Raw genomic sequence first — 24,271 nt, 5'->3', positions numbered from 1 at the left:
ATGATGGTGAACAAGTGTTGCAAGTTTCAAAGCAATAGCTTTGATAGTTTAAGAGAAAAAGTTGACCTAAACATAAAACTTAACCAAGAAATCTGATATTTTCTAAGTCCAAAAGGGGCCATAAATCTTGCAAAAAGCAGGATGGAGTTATGTTTCTTGCTGTACAGGGTCAACTTATGATGGTGAACAAGTGTTGCAAGTTTTAAAGCAAAAGCTTCGATAGTTTAGGATAAAAGCTGACCTAAACATAAAACTTAACCAAGAAAACTGATTTTCTAAGTCCAAAAGGGGCAATAAATCTTGCAAAAAGCAAGATGGAGTTATGTTTCTTGCTGTACAGGGTCAGCTTATGATGGTGAACAAGTATTCCAAGTTTCAAAGCAATAGCTTTGACAGTTTGGGAGAAAAGTTGACCTAAACATAAAACTTAACCAAGAAATCTGATATTTTCTAAGTACAAAAGGGGCCATAAATCTTGCAAAAAGCAAGATGGAGTTATGTTTCTTGCTATACAGGGTCAGCTTATGATGGTGAACAAGTATTCCAAGTTTCAAAGCAATAGCTTTGATAGTTTAGGAGAAAAGCTGACCTAAACATAAAACTTAACCAGGCAACGCCGACGCCGACGCCGACGCCGACGCCGACAACCGCTCAAGTGATGACAATAACTCATCATTTTTTTTCAAAAAATCAGATGAGCTAAAAATTATGGTAGGTTGGTCGAAATTTTTTTTTTTTTTTTTTCCTGGATGCGAGTCTGGAAATTGTTTTTGTGTCAAAAAATGAATACAATATTAATTAAACAAGGGGGTTATGCCTTTAGTAATATAATGAAATCTGAATCATAATGGGAGAGGCACATTTTGAATCCAAATTCATTTAAATAATGGCAGTGGTGGCAAAATAGCTTATTTTAAAGTGGGGAACTTCTATGCAACCAAGGACAAAAATTTCACCGAGACACTTTAAATGTTACTTTCTGTTGTTCAAATATTCAAGTTACCATATGAAATTTATTTAGGATTGGAAACACCAATGGCCTAAGGAATAAATGTATATTTTAACTAATTCAACCTTTTGTTAGTCTATAAATGCAAAATCAGTTGCAATAACATCAAACTTACAGATATATATCCCCCAAGGGGTTTTATAATCTGTTACATGTACAACTGCATGTATAAATAAAGAAACATGTATAGATTTTAAAACACTGTACAAATTAAGTTTGGTTATCAAGACTGTTATTACTACAATTACTATGTCAATTAAAAGATTTTAAACTTACAATGAGTAGTTCAAATTATCCAGTTCTTTAATTCATATATCAAAAGTTTGTTGACAAATATAATTTTGTATAGTTTATGGTCACCTGCTACTTAGTCATTGGGTACTTTAACCTCTGGTGGAGCTGGGAACCAATATTGACCAAATAACCCAAACAATAATAACAAAACTAAAGCAGCATTTTTTAGCAGAAAGAATTACTAAGAAATGTAAGATATATGTGAGTACTACCTCCAAATGATTCATGGGAAGTAATCCTTACATTCTGAATTCTGAAAAGAATCTGTACACTTATTAGACTTTCAACAACATTTGCGTACAGTCATAAAATTATATCAGTAGGTATTTTGATCGCTTGTCCAACCAGGATAGAATTTTTCAAATGCAAGTAACACTGAAAATGTAATTTGACTTATAACTTTTAGGCACATTGAAAAGTCACTGCATTACAATTTTTTCATACATAAAAATTTATCAAAGTTTGGATATAAATAGCAGTTTTACATTTTCATTACCTCCCTTTGTCTAGTTTGGTTATGCCAATGTTACAGTCAAAAACAGTTAAAAATTACATTTTCAAGTATTCATTTATTATCTATCAATTTAATAGCCAGACAAATTTCAAATGGAACACACAATGGAATTTTGTTAAAATGCTGAACTGCAACAAATATGGGAGAAAATTTACAAAATTCAAGAATTGTTTTTTGACATGTACTTACCTGTATGTAAGTAGTGATAGTGTCTATTAAAGATCTCTGTAACAGAATTTGAGAAAAGTACAAAATGAGCAAAAAGGTCATGCAAATGAGATTGACTACCTTTAAAGGATTTTTTCCCCATTTTTTAGCTCTAGAAATGTAAAGGTTGTAGAAAATCTACCAACCATCTAGCAGGTCATGAGAATAAGTTGTCTGAAGTACCTATTAATTTTTCTAAGCTATGACAAGTTAAAAACTATCAAGGAATATACAAAATAAAAAAAATAATAATTCTGATACTTAAAACTGTTCAACATTTTTATTCATGAAAATAATATTAAACTTCATAAAGTTTCAACAGTTAAAACAATTAATCATACATAGTCTATTTAAATACAATTTTACATAACTCCATTTGCAAAGGAAAAATGCAACAAACTACACATCAAAACAAACAGATGTGAGGTAACAGTGAAGGTAAGTGTATCATATTTTGCTTCCATAACTCATCTACTTGTGTACATAAAAGGCATATTAGAAATGAAATAATATTTTGAAGAACCATAATTTAACATATCTCAACAATACAAGTTGGTTATACACCTGGTGCATAATTCACTCGGCTACACCCTCATGAAATTATTCCGCAAACATGACTGCTATAATTATATCATTCAATATATGTCCGAAGGTATGACCTTTGACCCCTAAGTGTGACCGAAGGGTTATATCAGAGGATGGGAGTAAAATTTAAAGAACTTGACTGTTGAAGCCCAAAGGGCAGGAACAACAAAAGGAAGAAATTCCAAAATAAAACTTCTAAGTCCACAAAAAAAATCAATACAAGGTACAGATATATCAAAATACACATAAAAATTGGAGGTACCATCCATGTTGTATCACAGAAAAGGTTTTTCCCTACAACCAATAATAAAAAAGTTACAAAATAAGCTATTTATAGTAATATAAAAGGGAAGAAATTAAAAGCGATCACTGAAGGTGACTGACACCCCGCCCCCACATGCACTGACACTGTACATTGCAATTGGACGCACACAAGATTGCATAATTATGTGGACTGTATATAGTATAGTAATAAAAATCGAAGTCCCATAACTCTGCAGAATATTTTTCTGAAAGAACCTAACATGCACAAGTACGGTTAGTATTGATCACTTGTGTGAACTTTCATTAAATTGTGTGCAATGGTTCGGGATATTAGGCACGCACAAGATTGCATATGTAGACTCTATGTATATAGTATAGTAACAAAAAACAAAGTCCCATAACTCTGCAGAATATGTATCTAAAAGAACGTAACATGCACCATGCACAACTAGGGTTGGTACTGATCACTTGTGTGAAGTTTCATTAAATTGTGTGCAAGGGTTCAGGAGATTAGGTGCGCCCACAAGATTGCATATGCAGACTGTATGTATATAGTATGTCAACAAAAAACAAAGTCCAATAACTGTGCAGATTTTTTTTCTGAAAGAACCTAACATGCACCAAGCACAACTAGGGTTACTACTGATCACTTGTGTGAAGTTTCATTAAATTGTGTGCATGGATCCAGGAGATTTAGCGCACACAAGACTGCATATGCAGACTATGTATATAGTAAAGTAACAAAAAACAAAGTTCTGTAACTCTGCAATTTTTCTGAAAGAACCTAACATGCACTATGCACAACTACTGTTGTTACTGATCACTTGTGTGAAGTTTCATTAAATTGTGCCAAGGGGATGAGGAGAGATGGTGCACACAAGATTGTGTCTACAGACAGACGGACAGACAACCTGAAACCAGTATAACCCCCCTTACAACTTCGTTGTTCAGGGGATACAAAAAATTGTTGTAGGTGAATAATGATCTGCCAAATAAAAACAAGAGCTTCGCAATGCAGAGCAATATACACACAAAACAGTCATATGACCTTTGACCCCCAAGTGTGATCTTGACTTTGAAGCAAGCCATCCGAAACATAAACTCTGCACATCGTCTTGATGTGGTGAACATTTGTGCCAAGTTTCTTTGAAATCTTTCAAACAGTTAGAGTAACAGAGCAGACACAAAACAAAGTCATATGACCTTTGACCCCTAAGTGTGACCTTGAAGTGAGCCATCCAAAACATGCGCCCTGCACATCGTCTTGATGTGGTGAACATTTGTGTCAAGTTTCTTTGAAATCCTTCAAGGGGTTTATGTGTTATAGAGCAGACACAAAATTGCTAACGGACGGACACCAGGGGTATAACATAATATGTCCCTTCGGACATATAAAAAAAATCATAAAAGTTCTGATTAGTATTTACTTACACATGTTTTTTATTTCAGTTAATAAAACTGACAAAGAAAAATGTGTATTACAGCATATTTGCTAGTATCTGGAGAACATACAAGTTTTAGACATTGTGCTCTTTTTTGTCTATAGATTTTTTGTATCAATATATCAAATTAAAAAAATATGAAATTCAACATTTTCTATTAAAATTTTGCCAATATCACTGGCACCATGGTTATAAAAGATTTGTTTTCTTCGTCAAGATTTCTAATGAAAACAAAAGTAACATAATAATGAGTCTTGCAATAGATAAAACACAATGAACAACTTTAGGCTTAGCTTTTGGCATATGACTTTTATTCCTGGAACACCAAAGGAAACTACAGAGGTCACACATTACAATGCTGCAACAGTCCTACCATAAAGGATATCACGGCAGAGTGGACTCTAAGGACTGGTGCCAGTCTGTTATGAAACCTTAGCTATAAATGTGGTACTTACAACTGGTGCCAGTCTGTTATGCAACCTTAGCTATAAAAGTGGCAGTTACAACTGGTGCCAGTCTGTTATGCAACCTTATCTATAAAAGTAGCATTTACAACTGGTGCCAGTCTGTTATGCAACCTTATCTACAACAGTGGCATTTACAACTGGTGCCAGTCTGTTATGCAATCTTAGCTATAAAAGTGGCATTTACAACTGGTGCCAGTCTGTTATGCAACCTTAGCTATAAAAGTGGCATTTACAACTGGTGCCAGTCTATTATACAACCTTAGCTATAAAAGTGGCATTTACAACTGGTGCCAGTCTGTTATACAATCTAACCTAAGCTACAAAAGTGGCATTTAAAACTGGTGCCATATAAAAGTGGCATTTACAACTGGTGCCAAGCTATTATGCAACATTAAGTTATAAAAGTGGCATTTATAAATGGTGCTAGTCTATCATGCAACCTTTGATATTAAAGTGGAATTAAAAAATAAAATTCAAAATTGTAGTATTTACATTTGCCTTATTCTTTTCCACTGAAAATTATGACGTTCATTTCATATGAATAACAAAAGGAAAGGCGTGAAAGTTACGTCAACGCTGCATAGAGATAACGAGCTGCTGTTTTGACAACGTCCACATATAGTCAGGGAGAATGTTCCTTAGTCGCAGTTGTTCCGGCTGATGAACAGAATGGCCAGGAAGCTGATTTTAATGTTAAATGGAACAAAATGTGTGAAATTTATGATACAGTATTGTTTACAAATGCCAGGAAAGGAAATATAATGTAAATATAAGAAATGAAACTTTTTGGTGTTCATGTGAAATGAACGACAGAATAGGATGGGCAAATTAAACATGAATCACTAGCACGACTCATGAATTTGCCGATCCTCTTCTGTCATTCATTTTTTTTCTCACATGAATACAGAAAAATGTATTTCATTTCTTACGTGGATGCAGTGATAGACACCAGACCACAAAGCCAGGAGTCGCCAGCTTGAGAGGTCCCACCATGAACTAAATTCACTAACATTGTTTTCTATCAGAGTTAGGTGTATGTTTGCTTTACACCATGCAGGCTAAAGTCTTATCACAGATTAACAAATGTTTTAAAACAAGTGTAAAATATTTTTGTATATCTGCTTATTGAACAAAAATACATACTGTATATAGAATACTGTTTAAAGTGTAAGGCAACTTAAGACTAATTAACTAGACTCTTTGGTGTAAAGATCTGAGTATACACAAAATATGTAATGTCGTGTTTCATTCTAATTTTTGAATCTGGAGTAACAGTTTCTCTCATGTACAATTCATACTAGTCTGGCTACCGACTAGATAATCTTTTTTTTTTTTTTTTTAAGAAAAAAGAAAATTCTTTTATATATTTTGACTTCATCAGTCTTGACTCTGCTATGTTTTGAGAAGAAAAGGGACATGATTATATAAAATTTGAATAGCCTCAGGAGTTATCTCCTGTGAACAAAACATAGGATCTGAACACAGACTAAATTCATACTTGAAATGTTCTGTGTTCCCTGGCCTACTGTAGGAGCAAGTTCACAGTTCACAGAGCAAGTCCACAGTTCATGAAGTTTTGTAAATGCTGATCCATGTCATGAAGCCTCTAAGATAAAATGGTCATCTGTTTTCATTACTGCAGTTACTTGGTGTTAACACTTTTGCTTTTCGTAAAGTTTCAATTCACTACAGTATCCTTATATATCTGAATCAGCGTAAAGAGTAAACACTTCTAAAGTTTACAAATAATTCCTGAAATGTTTACAGTGTAACAGATTCAGTGAATAAAACTTTTATTTCATTTTCCAGGTTTTTCTTCCATCATCACGTTCCCTGTTCAGTATCACAACGCATGTTTTGTATGTACTACTGGAAGTCATCAGCATAGGCCTCATTTACTCGTGCCACAAGGAACTGTTTGTCCTGTCCTTCCTGAAATACAAGAGTACTGGTACTGTAAAATCATTTTATTTTGTGGGCACAAAACTTCAAGGTTTTAACACTTTAATTGCTTAGGGATATGAATTTGTGGATTTCAACGTTTTTACATAAAATGAATGATAATTTTACTTGTTCTTTGGTAATTTTGTTGATAATAAAATCTTTGACAAAATCATGACTCAAACACAAGTATGAGTCCCCCACATATATTAATCATTTAACAGTATCTAATAGTGATCTGTAGAATGCTATTTTCATCCTCTTGTGTACTTTTCTTCTATTTTGCTGTATTGTACATGTTTGTTCCACTTTTTTTTGTAATAGTCATCAGATTATTCAAATTCAAATTTAAGGTTCATGGTAGGTTTACTCATTGTCTACTTTCTTTATGTCCACTTTCTTCATAAAATATGGTTCATGATTTACATAAATATGAAACACACCTTTATTCTATTCATTTCAATTTTCTACTAAATGTGTAATAAGAGATGTTTATAAAACACATATGCTGTCCCTCATGTTGGTCTGTTGGAGGCAAGTAGGTTTATAATTCTCTATGGTGTGGCCTTGACCTTTGACCAAATGACCTAAAAAGCAGGGGTCATCTACTGACCACAGGCAATCTTCTTATGACTGATTCAACTGTAGTCCAAAGTTATTAGCAAACCATTTTCAAAAAACAAAGTCCCGTAACTCTGCAATTTTTTTTCTGAAAGAACCTAACATGCCCCATGCACAACTACTGTTGTTACTGATCACTTGTGTGAAGTTTCATTAAATTGTGTCAAGGGGATGAGGAGAGATGGTGCGCACAAGATTGTGTCTACGGACAGACACCTGAAACCAGTATACCCCCCTTACAACTTTGTTGTCGGGGGGTACAACAAGGCAGTGAAAGGGTTGATGGTATTTGGTGAAGCATTGACATTGTTAATATTTTGTAGTCCATGTATAACATCAATGAATTTGTTCCAAGTGATATGCAGTAAAGTCATATTAAAATCTTTCAAGGGGTTTAGGAGATACAGAGCAGATACAAAATGGACGGCTCATACTTTTGACCTTGAGCAAACATGACTAACTCATGAGTTCTACACATTGTCTTGATGTGGTAATTATTTGACCCAAGTTTCATGAAAATACTTCAATGGGTTTAGGAGATACAAAGCGGACACAAAATGGAAGGCTTAAACCTTTGACCTCGAGTCGTGACCTTGACCTTAAGCCGACATGGTTGACTCATAAACTCTGCAAATTGTCTATATGAGTTGATCATTTGACCCGAGTTTCATGAAAATCCTTCAAGGGGTTTAGGAGATACAGAGCGGACACACAATGTAAGGCTCAAACTCTTGACCTGGAGTTGTGACCTTGACCTTGAGCCAACATGGTTGACTTATGAGTTCTGTACATAGTCTTGATGAGGTGATCATTGAGCCAAGTTTCATGAAAATCCTTCAAGGTGTTTAAGTTATATGGAGCGGACACAATAGTTACATACTGATGGACGGACAGATGGAGACCATTCCTATAAACCCTCACCACTCGTGGCGGGGGGTTAATTACACACTGGCAACTCCAAAATAGGTAACACTGGTATACTTACAATTTTGAGTTGTTCTCGGAGACTTTTAGATAAATTATGGTTAGCTTGACCAACCATCCAGAAATAGTACATCAACAGACTGCAATCATATTTAAAATACTTTCAATAATATTGAAATAGACAGACAACTTTGAATCTTTTTCATTAACTGCTTTAACTTGAACAAGAGCTCCGCCAAGCGGGGCAATATACGCCCGAAGGATTACATCATAGGATAGGAGCAAAATTTAAAGAACTTGACTGTTGTAGCCCAAAGGAGTGGAACAACAAAAGGAAAACTTCAAAAAACAAATCTAAGTCCACAAAAATTTTTTTCAAAGTCCACCAAAAAAAATCCTTATCAGGTACAGGTATCTAAAAATACACCTAAAAATTGGAGGTATCATAACATAATACATCCCTTCGGGCGTATAATAAACCTGTATTTTTCCAGAATGTTACAAATGAACATAATACGTCCCTTCAGGCGTATAATAAACCTGTAATTTTCCAGAATGTTACAAATGAAAATTTTATTAGTTTATCTATACAGTTCACATTTTCCTTTAATGTTTCTTTAACTTGGCTTATGTTTCCACAGACATATCAAATCTGTGTTACTGATTCAGTGGAATGAAGATCTTGCAAAAAGAAATGCCAGAGATACAATAAATATTGCTGTATTGTTAAGGTATGTGAAATTATTTAAGGGTTCAGCACTCTTCTTTACACTTGTATCATTAAATCACATAAATCATTAAAATAAGTTCAACAGACCATAGGCACAGAGCAACTATTGCCATAAAGCCACCAGTTCCCATGAAAAAGAAGACTTCTTTAGCCTCAGCAAAACTGTCAACAAGATTTGTTACTGCGTCAAACATGATATATTCTTGTGAAGAATGCACTCGGAATGGTCCACAGCCTTGTGATGGGGGAATTCTGAAATATAGTACAAGTAAAATGGTCAAAATGGTTCATTATTGAATCAAACATGGAATAGTCTTTAAAGAAAAGCACTAAGAAAGGTTTGCAGCCAGTTAGTCTAATAGTAGCATGCTTGACTGTCAATGCATAAGACCTGGCTTTAAATCCTGTTCCAATCACTGGAAATGTCTGAGATGCTCTTAAGTGGTTCCAACCTAACTTAAAGAGGCCAGTATTAGTTCTTCCCAGGAATGACAGTTTCCTGTTTATCAGTCCTTCATACTGGGCATGTTAAAGAACCTCCAGGCTAAGTAAGCTGGACATGCTTGTATGTAATGGATTTCTCTCTGTTCTGGGGGCTTTCTCTCACTCTGTCCCTCTGGTCAGATAGCTCTTTGTCTGTACTAGCGAAAGATAAATTTGGCACTCTGAGTCTGAGCAGTTGCCTTTACTTTTAACATTCTTTTGATCTGATTATCATTAAAAAGGCGCTATATAAATCTGGTATAATAACATAAATTTATAAAATGGGGAAATTCTGAAATAAAACATCAGCAAAAATGACAGTAAGGTTTGTTACTGCAGCAAATATGATGTAGCCTTGTGAAGAACACACTCAGAATTGTCAGAAAATATTGCTTTCCAAGAAATTTTACAACGTTTTTGCATACAGCTTGTACTTTCACAGCCTAAAGCTTTAAAGTATAAAATTTATTTCACCAGTTAACCTGATGTAAATACACCATTGCTTACCTTCCAATCATGAATATAATTGGTATAGACGCCAGGAAAAATGACAAAAGTAGGACCATCATGAACAGTGAGTTGGATTTGGAAGTTCCATATTGTTGCGTAGGTAAACAGTTGGTTAGCAAAGATCCCTGAAAAGATACCACTGGGATTTAGTCTGATTAGATCTCTTTTAAATTATGTAAATGTGAACAGTATATTGTATAACAAAATAAATTTGATTGTTTTGATAATATTTTTACTATCATGAAAGATTACCAAAAGGACTTAAAAATCATTTCTGTTGAATACGTCAACACTACTTCTTCAGCAGTTTTAATATACATTTAGGAGTAAATAAATGTATAAGATAAAGAGCAACATTGTGAATAAAAATCTTTAAAATTGCGAAAAGCTTATTAAACATACCCAAGTAAAATAAGTCAAAAATAAAAACGGCAAACGCAGTGCAAAATATCATGCTTTAAAAAGAAGAATGCCAAAACATGATACATAATGCCGCCCATGTAAGCTTTCAGAAGATATGTAACTTTGAGTCTCAACAATGCTGTGACCAACACCTGATCTTTCAATGAAGTTTGACAGCGATAGGCCCAATCCTTTCAGATTCAAAGTTTCTTTGATCTAAACCTTTCAACTACTGACCTCATTTATTTATTTATTTATTTGGTTTTTACGGCGCAACACAGTATAAGTTATATGGCGCCAAACAGGACTACAAATTTTGGTTTCACATCTCATTTACATCGAAATCAAAAATGAGGTATGGAATCAAAATTTGCATACCTGCTGGAATCACAGAGTTACAGCAAAACCAAGTGTCAAGACCCTATTAGTCGCCTCTTACGATCATGCAAGGGTAAGGCAGTGGTTCCAATTCTTTTCATACACAGATCATCCCAGAACCACATGGGGCAACTACTGACCTCAAGGACAAAAGAAGTCATATATACTGACAAAAGGCACCCATCTCATGAAGTCTGACATCAGCAGACCTATTTGTTCTCCAGTTATTGGGTGGAAACAAATGGGTCTACCAATTGACTGAAAGCTGTAGGTCCATTAACCCCTTGTCTGTGAAGGGGTTTAAATGGATTCATGACTTAAGAGACTGAAGTAATACGAACACAATCTAGGTTATATGGCAACATTCCAGTTTAAATGGTGAAGGAAGACCCAGGTTTCCCTTGGTAGACCCAAGAGCTCTTGAGATACTGACTGGCTCCCCAAATGAACAGATGTCATTTACTGACCACAAATACTTTGGTGACCATAGAACCAAGTATTCTCCAGTTATTGATTGGAAAGTGTTATTAGATTTGAGACCAATGAGACCTTGACCTTTGACCTATCTAACCCAAAAATGTTAGTGTCAACTGTGATATAAAGTACTCATCCATGAAGTATGAAGGCAGTAGGCCCACATGCTTCATGAAACTGCTGAACAGACTGCCTCACATCTGGTCAGGGAAGTTTACAATTACTGCCTGACCGAAAGAAAATTTGTTTGACTAAAATTTTTACAATTCATAGAAAAGGTATTCTAAATGTAGTAGCAGTATACAAAACAAATTCATATATCAGCAGATTTTGTCAAAAGACAATTCTCTTCAACATTTTGGAATGCATGCCAGTTTGTGTAACTGTCTGGTACCTTGCTTAACGTTACAAGTCATGCTTGAAATTTGTCTCACATGTCAGACAGCTTGACAACTTTCATGAAGCCTGTGTCCATGTGTCCATATGTCCTTTAAACAGTGACTAGAAACAGGTTTTAGTCTCATGGTCAATGTGTCCTTCACCTATGACCTACTGACATGAAAAATAGTAGGGGTCTCCCACTAAACAGAGGCATTAATCCTATAAAATTGGTAACTGTAGGCCTTAGCATTCTTTAAATTGAGTAAAAACTGTTTTTAGCCACAATGTCACTGTGACCTTGACCTTTGACCCTAAAAACAATAGTGATTATCTATTGACCACTGGCAACCATCTTAGGCAGTTTGATGATTGTAGGCCAAAGCAATCTTTAGTTATTGGTTGGAAACCAAATTGTCTCATGAAGGACTATCAGAATAACTGACATGAGCTAAACAAGATAGCCCTCTCTTCTTTAAAGGGGACAACATTAGTGATGATTTATGTAAAGTGCTTCAGCAAATAGCAAAATAACTCCATTCTGCTTACATTTGAAATTTATTAATTGAACAAGAGTGTGATGTTAGCCCTACATTGCCCGCCGGAGTTTCTCAGCTCAAAAAGGTAAAGCAAAGAACATTTCTGCTAAGTTACTTTGAAAAAAAATACCTTGAAAACTGGCCTGCAGATTCAGAGGAGAAGATTTTCAAAGTTTTCTATAGACCCATATAAGGAAAAATAGACCAGTCACATTTTCTCTTACAAATCAAGATGGCTACTAATTATTGTTAGTTCTGGCAGCCATGTTTTTATGAGTAATAGGAATTATTTGTGCATTCTTGGTAAAGGTTCACTCAGGGTATCTCTATATATAACATTACTTTAAATTGGGCAGGCAGTTTCTGATAGAACAGTGGACTGACGTCTGTACATTACGTTAGTAGTCACAACAGCTTACTCAAAGCAAACTGTGCTCCAGTGAGCTAAAAACAAGAAATGTGAAGACGTCTATCTGACATTTTACAGTGTTATTAAACAGGTTAACTTTTCGGAAAGTACTTTCTGTGGTTGAAAAAAAAAACTAGCTCACAATCAATCTTTAAGCAGATGCTAAAGGGGTCAGTAAATCAGCTTTCACCATTTGAAAAATTGTAAAAATAGTTAACTTTTGTTAAATAATCCAGAATAACAACTTTTTTGTTAGTTTCCCAAAACCACACAAGGTTATTTGTTATATACTTATATACATGCAGAAGTAACAAAAATCGTTAATATGATAAAGATAAAATGATAGAAACAATACCTTATCTCTGACAAATATAAAATAAAAATATATCAAATGTAAGTTGCAGAATTAAAGTACATGTATAAGGTAAAGGTGATGGGATATTTTGTACATCTCTTTAAAACAAATGATACATTTCCAAAACATTTTTTTTGTTAGGTTTAACGTCACACCTAAACACTTTAAGTCATATGGTAACTTTTACAGTGTCTGATGGTGGAGGAAGACTCCCAAGTGCTGCACTGGGCACTTTTTCAGGCATCGGTCGTCGCCTGGGTAGAACCACCAACCTTCCATAAGCCAGCTGGATGGCTTCTTCACATGAAGAAATCTACACCCAAGCAAGGTTTCAAACCCACACAGGTGACTGGCAAGTGATTCAAAGTCAATGACCGTAACCACTTGGCCTTCGAGCCCCACTTCCAACCTACTGTCCCCAAAAACAATTTACTAACCACAGGCAATCATGGTTTAAAGTCTGACCATTGTGAAACTAAGAATTCTCTTGTTATCCACTAGAAATCAGATGGTCGAACGACTGATGACTGAACAATGGTTAGACAATGCGCAAAACACTATACCCCCTCTTCAGTATGGAAGTACCAATATTATGTGTACATACCTTTTTAACATAGAAGAAAATAAAGCATTTGACAAAGCACATTGCAGGAATGATTGGACTGAAAAACACACCTAGCCTGAAAAACATAAATATATCCTGCTAATAATATAGCATAATCAATCCTAAACTTACAACAGAATATTTCATTTACATTGGTTTGCCCTCTCAACAGTTTTTAAAACTAGAGCTATCACTAAAGGTGATGAATGTACCCCCCGCATGCACTGACACAGTACATTGCAATTTGACGCACACAGGATTGCATAATTATGTGGACTGTATGTATATAGACTGTATGTATACAGTATAGTAACAAACAACAAAGTCCCATAACTATGCAGAATATTTATCTAAAAGAATGTAACATGCACCATGCACAACTACTGCTGGTACTGATCACTTGTGTGAAGTTTCATTAAATTGTGTGCAAGGGTTTGGTAGATTAGGCACGCACAAGATTGCATATGCAGACTGTATGTACATAGTATGTTAACAAAAAACAAAGTCCCATAACTCTGCAATTTTTTTTTCTAAAAGAATCTAACATGCCCCATGCACAACTACTGTTGGTACTGATCACTTGTGTGAAGTTTCATTAAATTGTGTCAAGGGGATGAGGAGAGATGGTGTGCACAAGATTGTGTCTATGTATATAGTATAGTAACAAAAAAAACAAAGTCCCATAACTCTGCAATTTTTTTTTCTAAAAGAAACTAACATGCCCCATGCACAACTACTGTTGTTACTGATCACTTGTGTGAAGTTTCATTAAATTGTGTCAAGGGAATGAGGAGAGATGGTGCGCACAAGACTGTGTCTATGTATATTAAGTATAGTAACAAAAAAACAAAGTCCCATAACTCTGCAATTTTTTTTTCTAAAAGAACCTAACATGCCCCATGCACAACTACTGTTGGTACTGATCACTTGTGTGAAGTTTCATTAAATTGTGTCAAGGGGATGAGGAGAGATGGTGTGCACAAGATTGTGTCTATGTATATAGTATAGTAACAAAAAAACAAAGTCCCATAACTCTGCAATTTTTTTTCCTAAAGGAACCTAACATGCCCCATGCACAACTACTGTTGGTACTGATCACTTGTGTGAAGTTTCATTAAATTGTGTCAAGGGGATAAGGAGAGATGGTGCGTCTACGGACAGACAGACAGACGGACAACCTGAAACCAGTATACACCCCCTTACAACTTTCTTGTCGGGAGGGGGGGTACAAAAATCAGGTCTGCATCATCACTGTGATAAAAACTGAGCAAGAAACATCGTTGGAGTATCAAAGCTTTAAGTATTGCTCTTCATTATACTTTAACTTTAATTTCTACTTCAAAGAGAGACAGCTTACTCAGTTACAGACACTAAACTGAAACATCCAGTTTTAAATCAAGTTTGGTATTTGCATGACTTACAGCCCATAAGATTTAAGAAATACTATATCCAAAACAGTGATTTGTTGTTGAATAAAATCGTTGTTTAGATGCGAAAGAATTATATCACAAGGCCTGTGCCCTCGTGATACAATACGCATCTAAATGACAAACAATGATTTTATTAACGAGCAAATCACTGTTTGAGGTATATAACTTCGATTCTAACTTGTTTTCAGGGATTATTATGTACGTCCTTGACGATATCCATCAAATATTTGCCTGATCTCTGTTGATTTCTTTTCCAGCTGGCCATTATGCTGTCTAACGCTATGACGTAATAATTGTGATGTCAGAAAAATAAATTGTTGAATAATAACACACAGTTTTAAGCCTTCTTTGTTTAACAGGAAAACAAATCGGGTCGTGTTAGGATACAGTAATCATTGTTAAGTCAAAAGCACATAACCACTCAATAAATATTCTGGCTTTTCCAAAATTCTAACTCTACACTGATCATACTTGCATGTACATTCAAAAATGATTAAAACTGATGAATAAATGATGGAATGGATGCATGATCAAATAAAATAAGGTTACCTCTGATTTGTTTTTGAAAAGCAGGATTAATAAATGATTCTACTTACCAACAAAGTGTTTGTAGATATACAAGATCAAGGACACTTTTAGAAAGGTCAAATGTCTGCTGCCCAACAAATTCAACAATCTTTAATTTCTCATGTAACTTTTCATACAGGAATCTGCAAGATATTACAAATCAGAAGTTAACACTTAACAGAATGAGTTAATTTTAGAGATAGCAGAAAATGTGACCTCTACATTGTCAACAAGGTTTTTCCATGATCTGACTGTGTGACCTAGTTTAAAATTTCAATTTTTAAAACTTACCTAAAACTGGTGGAGACAAAAATTCTGAGAAAGATATATGATTATCAAGTAAACAAGAGCACCGCCTTGCGGGTGCAGACGTTCATCTGATTTTTTTGTCTCTGTATAATAGTAATATTGTCCTATCCGTGTGTTTTCTTAGTCCAAAAGCAGCATGGAGTTATGTTTCTTGCAGTACAGATTCAGCTTTTGATGGTGAACAAGTGTTGCAAGTTTTAAAGCAATAGCTTTGGTAGTTTAGGAGAAAAGCTGACCTAAACACAGAACTTAACCAAGAAATCTGATTTTCTAAGTCCAAAAGGGGCCATAATTCTTGCAAAAAGCAATGCAGAGTTAGGGTACTTGCTGTGCAGAGTCAACTTTTAATGGCAAATAACTGCTCCAAGTTTTAAAGCAATAGCTTTGACTGTTAAGGAGAAAAGCTGACCTAAACGCACAACTTAATCAAGAAATCTGATAGTTTCTAAGTCCAAAAGGGGCCATAATTCTTTCAAAAAGCAGGATGGAGTTAAGTTTCTTGCTGTACAGAGTCAGCTATTGATGGTGAACAAGTGTTGAAAGTTTTGAAGTAATAGCTTTGATAGTTTAGGAGAAAAGCTGACCTAAACATAAAACTTATCCAGGCAACGCCAATGCTGACGCCAATCAAGTGACGACAATAGCTCCATGGTTCATACAGGACTTGGCAAAAAAATTCAAGGACTTTTCAAAGACTTTTTATTGATTTTCAAGGACTATTTCAATCGCTTTAAATCTTAAATTACAAAACCATTTAGGCTCTTCATAAGGCATTATGATAGAAGAAAAGTTACAGAACAGTTTTATTTTCCATAAGCTACAATAGCATATCTTAACCTTTATGAGATCTTCAATGGGATTACCTTTTATGAGCTATATTTGCCTGTATACATACTAGTACATGTTTTTTATGTCTTTCAAGCTCTCAAGACTAGTTTCCAATTTGTCCTCAAGGGACTTCACTTCTTCTTGTTTTTCTTTCGCCACTCGTCTCATAGTATTTGCATTATCACACAAAGTACAAATACACTTATGCTTGTCCGACTTAAACTCCTTTAACCACGCTGAATACTCATCCTGTGTAAGCCATTTACTGGCGAAACTACATTTATTTTTGGGGCCACTCATTGTTGTTGATAAGTCACGCTACAATGACCTTGCGCATAATATTTTAACGTTGTGAAAATCACTATTCCGTACCGAACTTCCGTACTGAAACGGTGTTCAACTAGCGTTCCCTCCGTGGGTGTGCATGTATTTTCATTTTACACCATTTTTTCGCTCGTTTTGATTTATTTATTATTTATTTTTTGTATTTTTCCCCTACAATACGATTGCACCCCCGTTTTTAGCAAAATTTAAGGACTTTTCCAACTTTTTTTCAAAATTCAAGTACTTTTTCAGGGGATTTTTTGGAAGAAAAAAATCAAGGACTTTTCAAGGACCTGTGCGAACCATGAACTCATCATTTTTTTAAAAAAACTCAGAAGAGCTAAAAATGGAAAGTTTACATTGTTATAGTTTTTCTACGGTTTGACCTAGTGACATCGTTTTAACTCTCAAATAACCCAATGTTGACCTTGACCTAATTCCCAGCTGATACTGATACGGATAACAATATGTACTTTCTAGAAATTCCTAACCGGTGGTGACATAGATAACAATAAACACTTACTTTCTAGGAAATTCCAGGACAATGGTGAAAAGGATAACAAATTATGTCTTTGAGATTCCCAGTTGATGGTTACAAAGATAACAAATGTCTACTTTCTAAGAAATTCCAGGCCTATGGTGAGAAGTGTAATAACAAATTCTTTATTTCTAGGAAATTCAAAGCCAATGGTGACAAAGGTGAAAACAAATACTTTGTTTCTAGACCATTCCCAGCTAATGATGATGTAGGTCACAATAGATATCTATAAAATATCTACTTTCAAGGAAATTCCAACTTACAAAAAACTACTTTATTTCTAGCAAAATCCTTGCCAAAGGTGACAAATAAAGACAACAAACTCGCTTTCTAGGTAATTGCAAGTCAACACTGACAATGATAAAACAAATATTTGCTTTCTAGGAAATTCCCAGCCAAGTGTGACAAGGATAAAAACATATACTTACTTTCTAGGAAATTCCCAGCCAAGTGTGACAAGTATAACAACAATGAAATTCAGCATCACAAGCTTGTATATCTGTTGTCCAACATATGTCTCCCAACACTGAAATAGGATTTGTAGTAAACAGATTTATTTTCTGGAAATAGATCTCCTCAGTCTGATAAATAACAAGAGCTCCGCAAAGTGGGGCAATATACGCCCTAATTTCTAGATCCGAGGAAGAAGAAGTAAAACCTAAAGAAAACTAGAAAATGCTTTTGTAAAAAAGCGCATGTCTCCCCCAATGCAAAGTCCTATAGGCAAGAAGTCAATAGGGGTCAGGAGCGAAAGTCAAAGAGACACTGATGGTTGGCTGCAATAGGGATCATCTACTTGGCATGTCCAGTCATCCCGCTAAATTTCAACACTCGTGGCCTAGTGGTTCTCAAGTCACTGTTCAGGCTCCTGTGACCCTGACCTTTGATCAAGTGACCTCAAAATAAATAGGGGTCATGTACTCTGCATGTCCAACCATCCTATCAAGTTTCAACATTGTAGGTCAAGTGGTTCTCAAGTTATTTCCAAAAAATGATTTTACATGAAAAGGCCACTGTGACCTTGACCTTTCATAGGCTGACCCCAAAATCAATAGGGGTCATCTACTCTGCATGTGCAATCATCCTATGAAGTTTCAACATTCTGGGTCAAGTGGTTCTCAAGTTATTGATCGGAACTGGTTATCAATGTTCAGGCCCCTGTGACCTTGACCTTTAACAGAGTGATCCCAAAAACAATAAGGGTCATTTACTCTGCATGAACAATCATCCTATGAAGTTTCAACATTCTGGGTCGAGAGGTTCTCAAGTTATTGAATTGGAAATGGTCTTCCATGTTCAGGCCCCTGTGGCCTTGACCTTTAACAGAGTGACCCTAAAATCGTTAGGGGTCATCTACTCTGCATGACCAATCATCCTACGAAGTTTCATCATTCTGGGTCAAGTGGTTCTCAAGTTACTGACCGGAAATGGTTTTCAATGTGCGGGCCCCTGTGATCTTGACCTTTCACAGAGTGACCCCAAAATCGTTAGGGGTCATCTACTCTTTATGACCAATCATCCTATTAAGTTTCAACATTCTGGGTCAAGTGGTTCTCAAGTTACTGACCGGAAATGGTTTTCAATGTTCAGACCTGTGACTTGACCTTAATGGAGTGATCCAAAATCAATAGGGTCATCTACTTTGCATGTACAATCATCCTATGAAGTTTCAACATTCTGGTGAAGTGGTTTAGTATGATCAGAAATGGTTCAATGTTAGGCCCTGTGACTGACTTTGACGGAGTGACCCCAAAATCAATAGGGGTCATCTACTCTTCATGACCAATCATCCTATGAAGTTTCAACATTCTGGGTAAAGTGGTTCTCTAGTTATTGATCGGAAATGGTTTTCAATGTTCAGGCCCCTGTGACCTTGACCTTTGACGGAGTGACCCCAAAATCAATAGGGGTCATCTACTCTTCATGACCAATCATCCTATGAAGTTTCAACATTCTGGGTAAAGTGGTTCTCTAGTTATCTATCGGAAATGGTTTTCAATGTTCAGGCCCCTGTGACCTTGACCTTTGATGGAGTGACCCCAAAAACAATAGGGGTCGTCTACTTCAGCAGCCCTACAACTCTATGAAGTTTGAAGGTTCTAGGTCAAATGGTTCTCCAGTTATTGCTCGGAAATGAAGTGTGACGTACGGACGGACGGACGGACAGGGCAAAAACAATATGTCTCCTGGGGGAGACATAATTCTCTGTGTGTGTGTGTGTGTGTTTGTTGCATGGGGGGTGTGTAATGTGGCAGTGGGTGAGAGTTTGGGGCTTTTGTGTGGCACTGGTGTTGGAATACAAAGGCACAAGAAACAGAAAAGTGAAGATTTGTTAGTCTTATAGTCTTAACAAAAGGAGTATTTCTTTCAGTAAATGTTGAACCAAGGCTGAAATGATCTAGTTTCAAAGACATTCAATTGAGTCTAATGTAGCACTGTATGACACTACAGACTGCTTCATACATCAGTCATGTTTAAAAATTGTTATACATAAATTAGTACCATAATATTTTTATCCTGTATTTCCAGTGCCGGTGATGAAGTGGTATTCTCACTTGTTGGCAATGAAGTCGTATTTACACTTCCTGTAGTCAACTGTACGGGTGACACTGTGGTTATGTTGTCAGTGCTGACTATAAGATTATCACATGGTATGAGTACCTCTGGATCTTTCTTCTCTGGATGTAGAGTTGTGTACAAGGATATCATCAATATACCTAACGATGCCAATCTCAGTAATACTGTCCTACAATATATACAGTACACATTGTATTAAGAGACCACACAAGGGATCGCCAAAAAAAGCGCTGTCACAGGAGACAGTGTGCTCGACTATTTCGATGTTGAATAGTGAAACTGGGCACATCTGAGGAAACTGGAGCTGTCGCTGGAGTGTTTATTGACTCCAATGGTGGATGAAGATATTGCACAATAGCCTGAGTCTGTGTGAAAAATATTAAGTAATAAGAGAGGTAAAGATAAAGTGTATAAAAACACTATATAAGTATTGTCTAAGCAAAAAGTGGGCATATTTCATTAAATATTGGTGCAAGAGTTATGCATCTTGTGCCATATGGTATGGGTGATGATATGGAACAACTACTTCAAGTTTGAATCAAATGCATTTCATAATAACTGAGATATAGTGAATGCATCAAAATCAACCTTTAATTCTAAGTAAAAGGGGGAATAATTCATTAAAAATTGGTGCCAGACTTATGCTCCTTGTGTCATATGATGCGGGTAATGATGATGAACAACTATTTAAAGTTTGAATCAGATCAATTCAGCAATAACAAAGATAGAGTGAAAGTGTATCAAAACTTTTAACCTGAAATTCTAAGTAAAAAGGGGGAATAATTCATGAAAATTTTGTGCCAGAGTTATGCATCTTGTGTCATATGATGTGGGTGATGATGTTGAACAACCATTTTAAGTTTGAATCAAATCCATTCAGTAATAACAGAGATAGAGTGGAAGTGCATCAAAACTTTAACCTGAAATTCTAAGTAACAAGAGCTGTCCGTAAGACAGCCAAGCTCGACTATTCGAAATATTGTTACAGAAGCAGGAAATTATTACCCAAAATGTTAAATATCGAAAGAGTTTTAAGTTCGAAATGGGACATTATTTGACCAAAATGCATATCAGAGTTATGGGACTTGATGCTATCAACTAGTTTAATAACCCCGAATGTTAAGTTTCAATTCCATATCTGCATCAGTTTTGGAGATAGTAACTTGCATGTAAAACTTTAACCAGGATTTTCTAAGTCCAAAAGGGGGCATAATCTGCTCAAAATACATGTCAGAGTTATGGGACTTGACCCAATGAGGTAGGTAATTGATCTAGAAAAAGAAAAAATAAGTTTCAAATCAATATGCCTTTTAGTAATAGCTGTATGTACTTGCACGCAAAAGTACAAAAGGGGGCATAATTTGGCCAAAATGAAGGTCAGAGTTATGGGACTTGGTGCTATCAACTAGTTTTATAACCCCGAAGACACATGTGAAGTTTCAATTCAATATCTGCATTAGTTTTGGAGATAGTAACTTGCATGTGAAACTTTAACCAGAATTTTCTAAGTCCAAAAGGGGGCATAATTTGCTCAAAATACATGTTAGAGTTATGGAACTTGACCCAGTGAGGTTGGTAATTGACCTAGAAAAAGAATAAATAAGTTTCAAAGCTATATGCCTTTAAATGATAGCTGTATGTACTTGCATGCAAAAACTTAACCAAGGTGTGACGCCGACGCCGACGCCAACGCCAATGCCAGGGTGAGTAGAATAGCTAGACTATTCTTTGAATAGTCGAGCTAAAAAGGGGGAATAATTCACGAAAAATTGCTGCAAGTGTTAGACACCTTGTGTTATATGATGTGGGTGATGATGTTGAACAACTATTTTAAGTTTGAATCAAATCCAGTCAGTAATAACAGAGATAGAGTGAAAGTGCATCAAAACTTTAACCTGAAATTCTAAGTAAAAAGGCGGAATAATTCATGAACAAGAGCTGTCTCCATAGGATGACACATGCCCCCGATGGCACTTTGAATGAATAGTTATGGCCGATGTTAGAGTTTAGGACCTTTGACCTATGGAGCTGGGTCTTGCGCGCGACACGTCGTCTTACTGTGTCACACATTCATGCATAGTTATTTTAAAATCCATGCATGAATGACAAAGATATGGACCGGACATGCCCATCAATGCACTATCATGAAAAATGACCTTTAACGTCCAAGTGTGACCTTGACCTTTGAGCTACGGACCTGGGTCTTGCGCTCGACACGTCATCTTACTGTGGTACACGTTTATGCCAAGTTATTTGAAAATCCATCCATTGATGACAAAGATATGGGCCGGACACGCCCATCAATGCACTATCCTTTAACGTCTAAGTGTGACCTTGACCTTTGAGCTACGGACCTGGGTCTTGCGCGTGACACGTCGTCTTACTGTGGTACACATTTATGCCAAGTTATTTGAAAATCCATCCATCGATGACAAAGATATGGACCGGACACGCCCATCAATGCACTATCCATTAACGTCTAAGTGTGACCTTGACCTTTGAGCTACGGACCTGGGTCTTGCACGCGACACGTCATCTTACTGTGGTACACATTCATGCCAAGTTATTTGAAAATCCATCAATCGATGACAAAGATATGAACCGGACACGAAAATTGCGGACAGACCGAAAGACAGACAAAACTATATGCCTCCCTTCGGGGGCATAAAAAGTTGTGCCAGAGTTATGCATCTTGTGTCATATGATGTGGGTGATGATGTTGAACAACTGTTTTAAGTTTGAATCAAATCCATTCAGTAATTACAGAGATAGACTGAAAGCGCATCAAAACTTTAACCTTAAAATCTAAGTGAAAAGGGGGGATAAATCATGAAATATTGGTGCCAGAGTTATGGCCCTTATGTCAGATGATGTGGGTGATGATGAGGAATAAATATTTCAAGTTTGAATCAAATCCATTAAGTAATTACAGAGATAAGTTGAAAAAAAGAGGAAGTGTAGAAAAACTTTAACCAAGGTGGGGACGCCGAAAGACGCCGACGCCAGGTCAAGTAGGATAGCTCTCCTTATACTTCGTATAGTCAGGCTAAAAGGTCTCTTAACACCTTTTTGTTTCAATGGTCAGTTGATTTAGAGGAGTATTCGCCATATTTAAGGAAATTTTGAACAATATCCATAGTTTTGTTGTGCATGGTATATCGGCACTTCAGCATATTACCTGTCATTCTGAATTCAGAATAAAAAAATAGCCCTGGCCATTGGTGGCCATCATCTTTTTAACAAAACTGAGCAATTTGAAGAAATTTGGTAGAAAGTCACATGAGCTGTAAAAGTATTTTGAAACTGGAACAATATTTACCTTGTTTCCTTAGTCATATAGCGAAAACTAGCCTTGTCCCCGCCCTGTGGCTATGTTTTTTAATGAAACAAAATGATTTGATGGAATTTGGTAGAAGGTTAACCAAGGCACATTACAATGAAATTGTTTGGAAAATTGTGCCAGCACTTTCTGCGGAAAAGATTTTTATCACTTTTCGTTTTGGTTGCCATGGAAACCGTGATTCTGTCCGGTTTACTTCGATTTTAAGGAATCTACAAGGGGACAACCAAAGGAACATTCCTGTGAAGTTTGACTGGTTGAATTGAAAATGGTGAACTACCGATGAATGTACAGATGACGTACATCCAACCATCAGAAAAGCTCACCACATGCACTTCATGCTCAGTTGAGCTAAAGAAATATGAATTGGAATTTCAAATGACTTACCTAAACTGACATTGATTTAAACTATATTTTATTACGTACCTTATCAGAGTAATTCGGATGGCAAAAGCTGGCATGTAGTCCTCCGCAATAACCAACTTGTCAAATAAAGTTGGTACAATGACACTAAGTAACATAATTGTAATGGATGGGAGGTACTGCATCATCAGAGCTACTGTCTTGCTCAATGAGTCTGACTTCTCTAGCTGTAATTAATACAAGAAGTTACATGTTTGTACTACATTATCATAGCTACAGCCTCAGTCAATGGGTCTGTCTTGAGTAATCAGTTTGAAGGTTCTGACTCAAGTGGTTCTCAAGTTTCTGGGCAGAAACAATTTTCAAGGTTCGGGCCCCTGTGACCTTGACATCTACTTTATAAGCCCTATCATGCTATTAAGTTTGAAGATCCTGGTCAAGTGGTTTTCAAGCTACTGGGTGGAA

General features: G+C 36.0%; 1 protein-coding gene and 1 pseudogene across 2 annotated transcripts in view; both read right to left on the bottom strand.

Moving 5' to 3' along the window:
• Positions 1-1,773, bottom strand: part of LOC123564062 (transmembrane channel-like protein 7) — an 86,243-nt pseudogene extending 84,470 nt beyond the window's left edge.
• A 516-nt stretch (positions 1,774-2,289) lies between these two features.
• The window catches only part of LOC123564061 (transmembrane channel-like protein 7), a 64,880-nt gene continuing 42,898 nt past the window's right edge, over positions 2,290-24,271 (bottom strand). For both annotated transcript variants that reach the window (XM_045357326.2, XM_045357325.2), the window contains 9 exons: positions 23,870-24,033; positions 20,029-20,272; positions 17,955-18,052; positions 15,557-15,670; positions 13,531-13,606; positions 9,989-10,116; positions 9,086-9,250; positions 8,330-8,408; positions 2,290-6,714 (listed from right to left, as the gene is read on the bottom strand). In XM_045357326.2, coding sequence (XP_045213261.2) covers positions 6,649-6,714; positions 8,330-8,408; positions 9,086-9,250; positions 9,989-10,116; positions 13,531-13,606; positions 15,557-15,670; positions 17,955-18,052; positions 20,029-20,272; positions 23,870-24,033 — 1,134 coding nt within the window. In that variant the 3' untranslated portion in view covers positions 2,290-6,648. The remainder of the gene's footprint in view (positions 6,715-8,329; positions 8,409-9,085; positions 9,251-9,988; positions 10,117-13,530; positions 13,607-15,556; positions 15,671-17,954; positions 18,053-20,028; positions 20,273-23,869; positions 24,034-24,271) is intronic.

The sequence above is a fragment of the Mercenaria mercenaria genome, chromosome 2 (assembly GCF_021730395.1).
Source record: "Mercenaria mercenaria strain notata chromosome 2, MADL_Memer_1, whole genome shotgun sequence".
Taxonomy (NCBI): domain Eukaryota; kingdom Metazoa; phylum Mollusca; class Bivalvia; order Venerida; family Veneridae; genus Mercenaria; species Mercenaria mercenaria.
The sequence above is the reverse complement of the archived record's forward strand: the minus strand, read 5'-3'. Positions and strand labels throughout refer to the sequence as shown.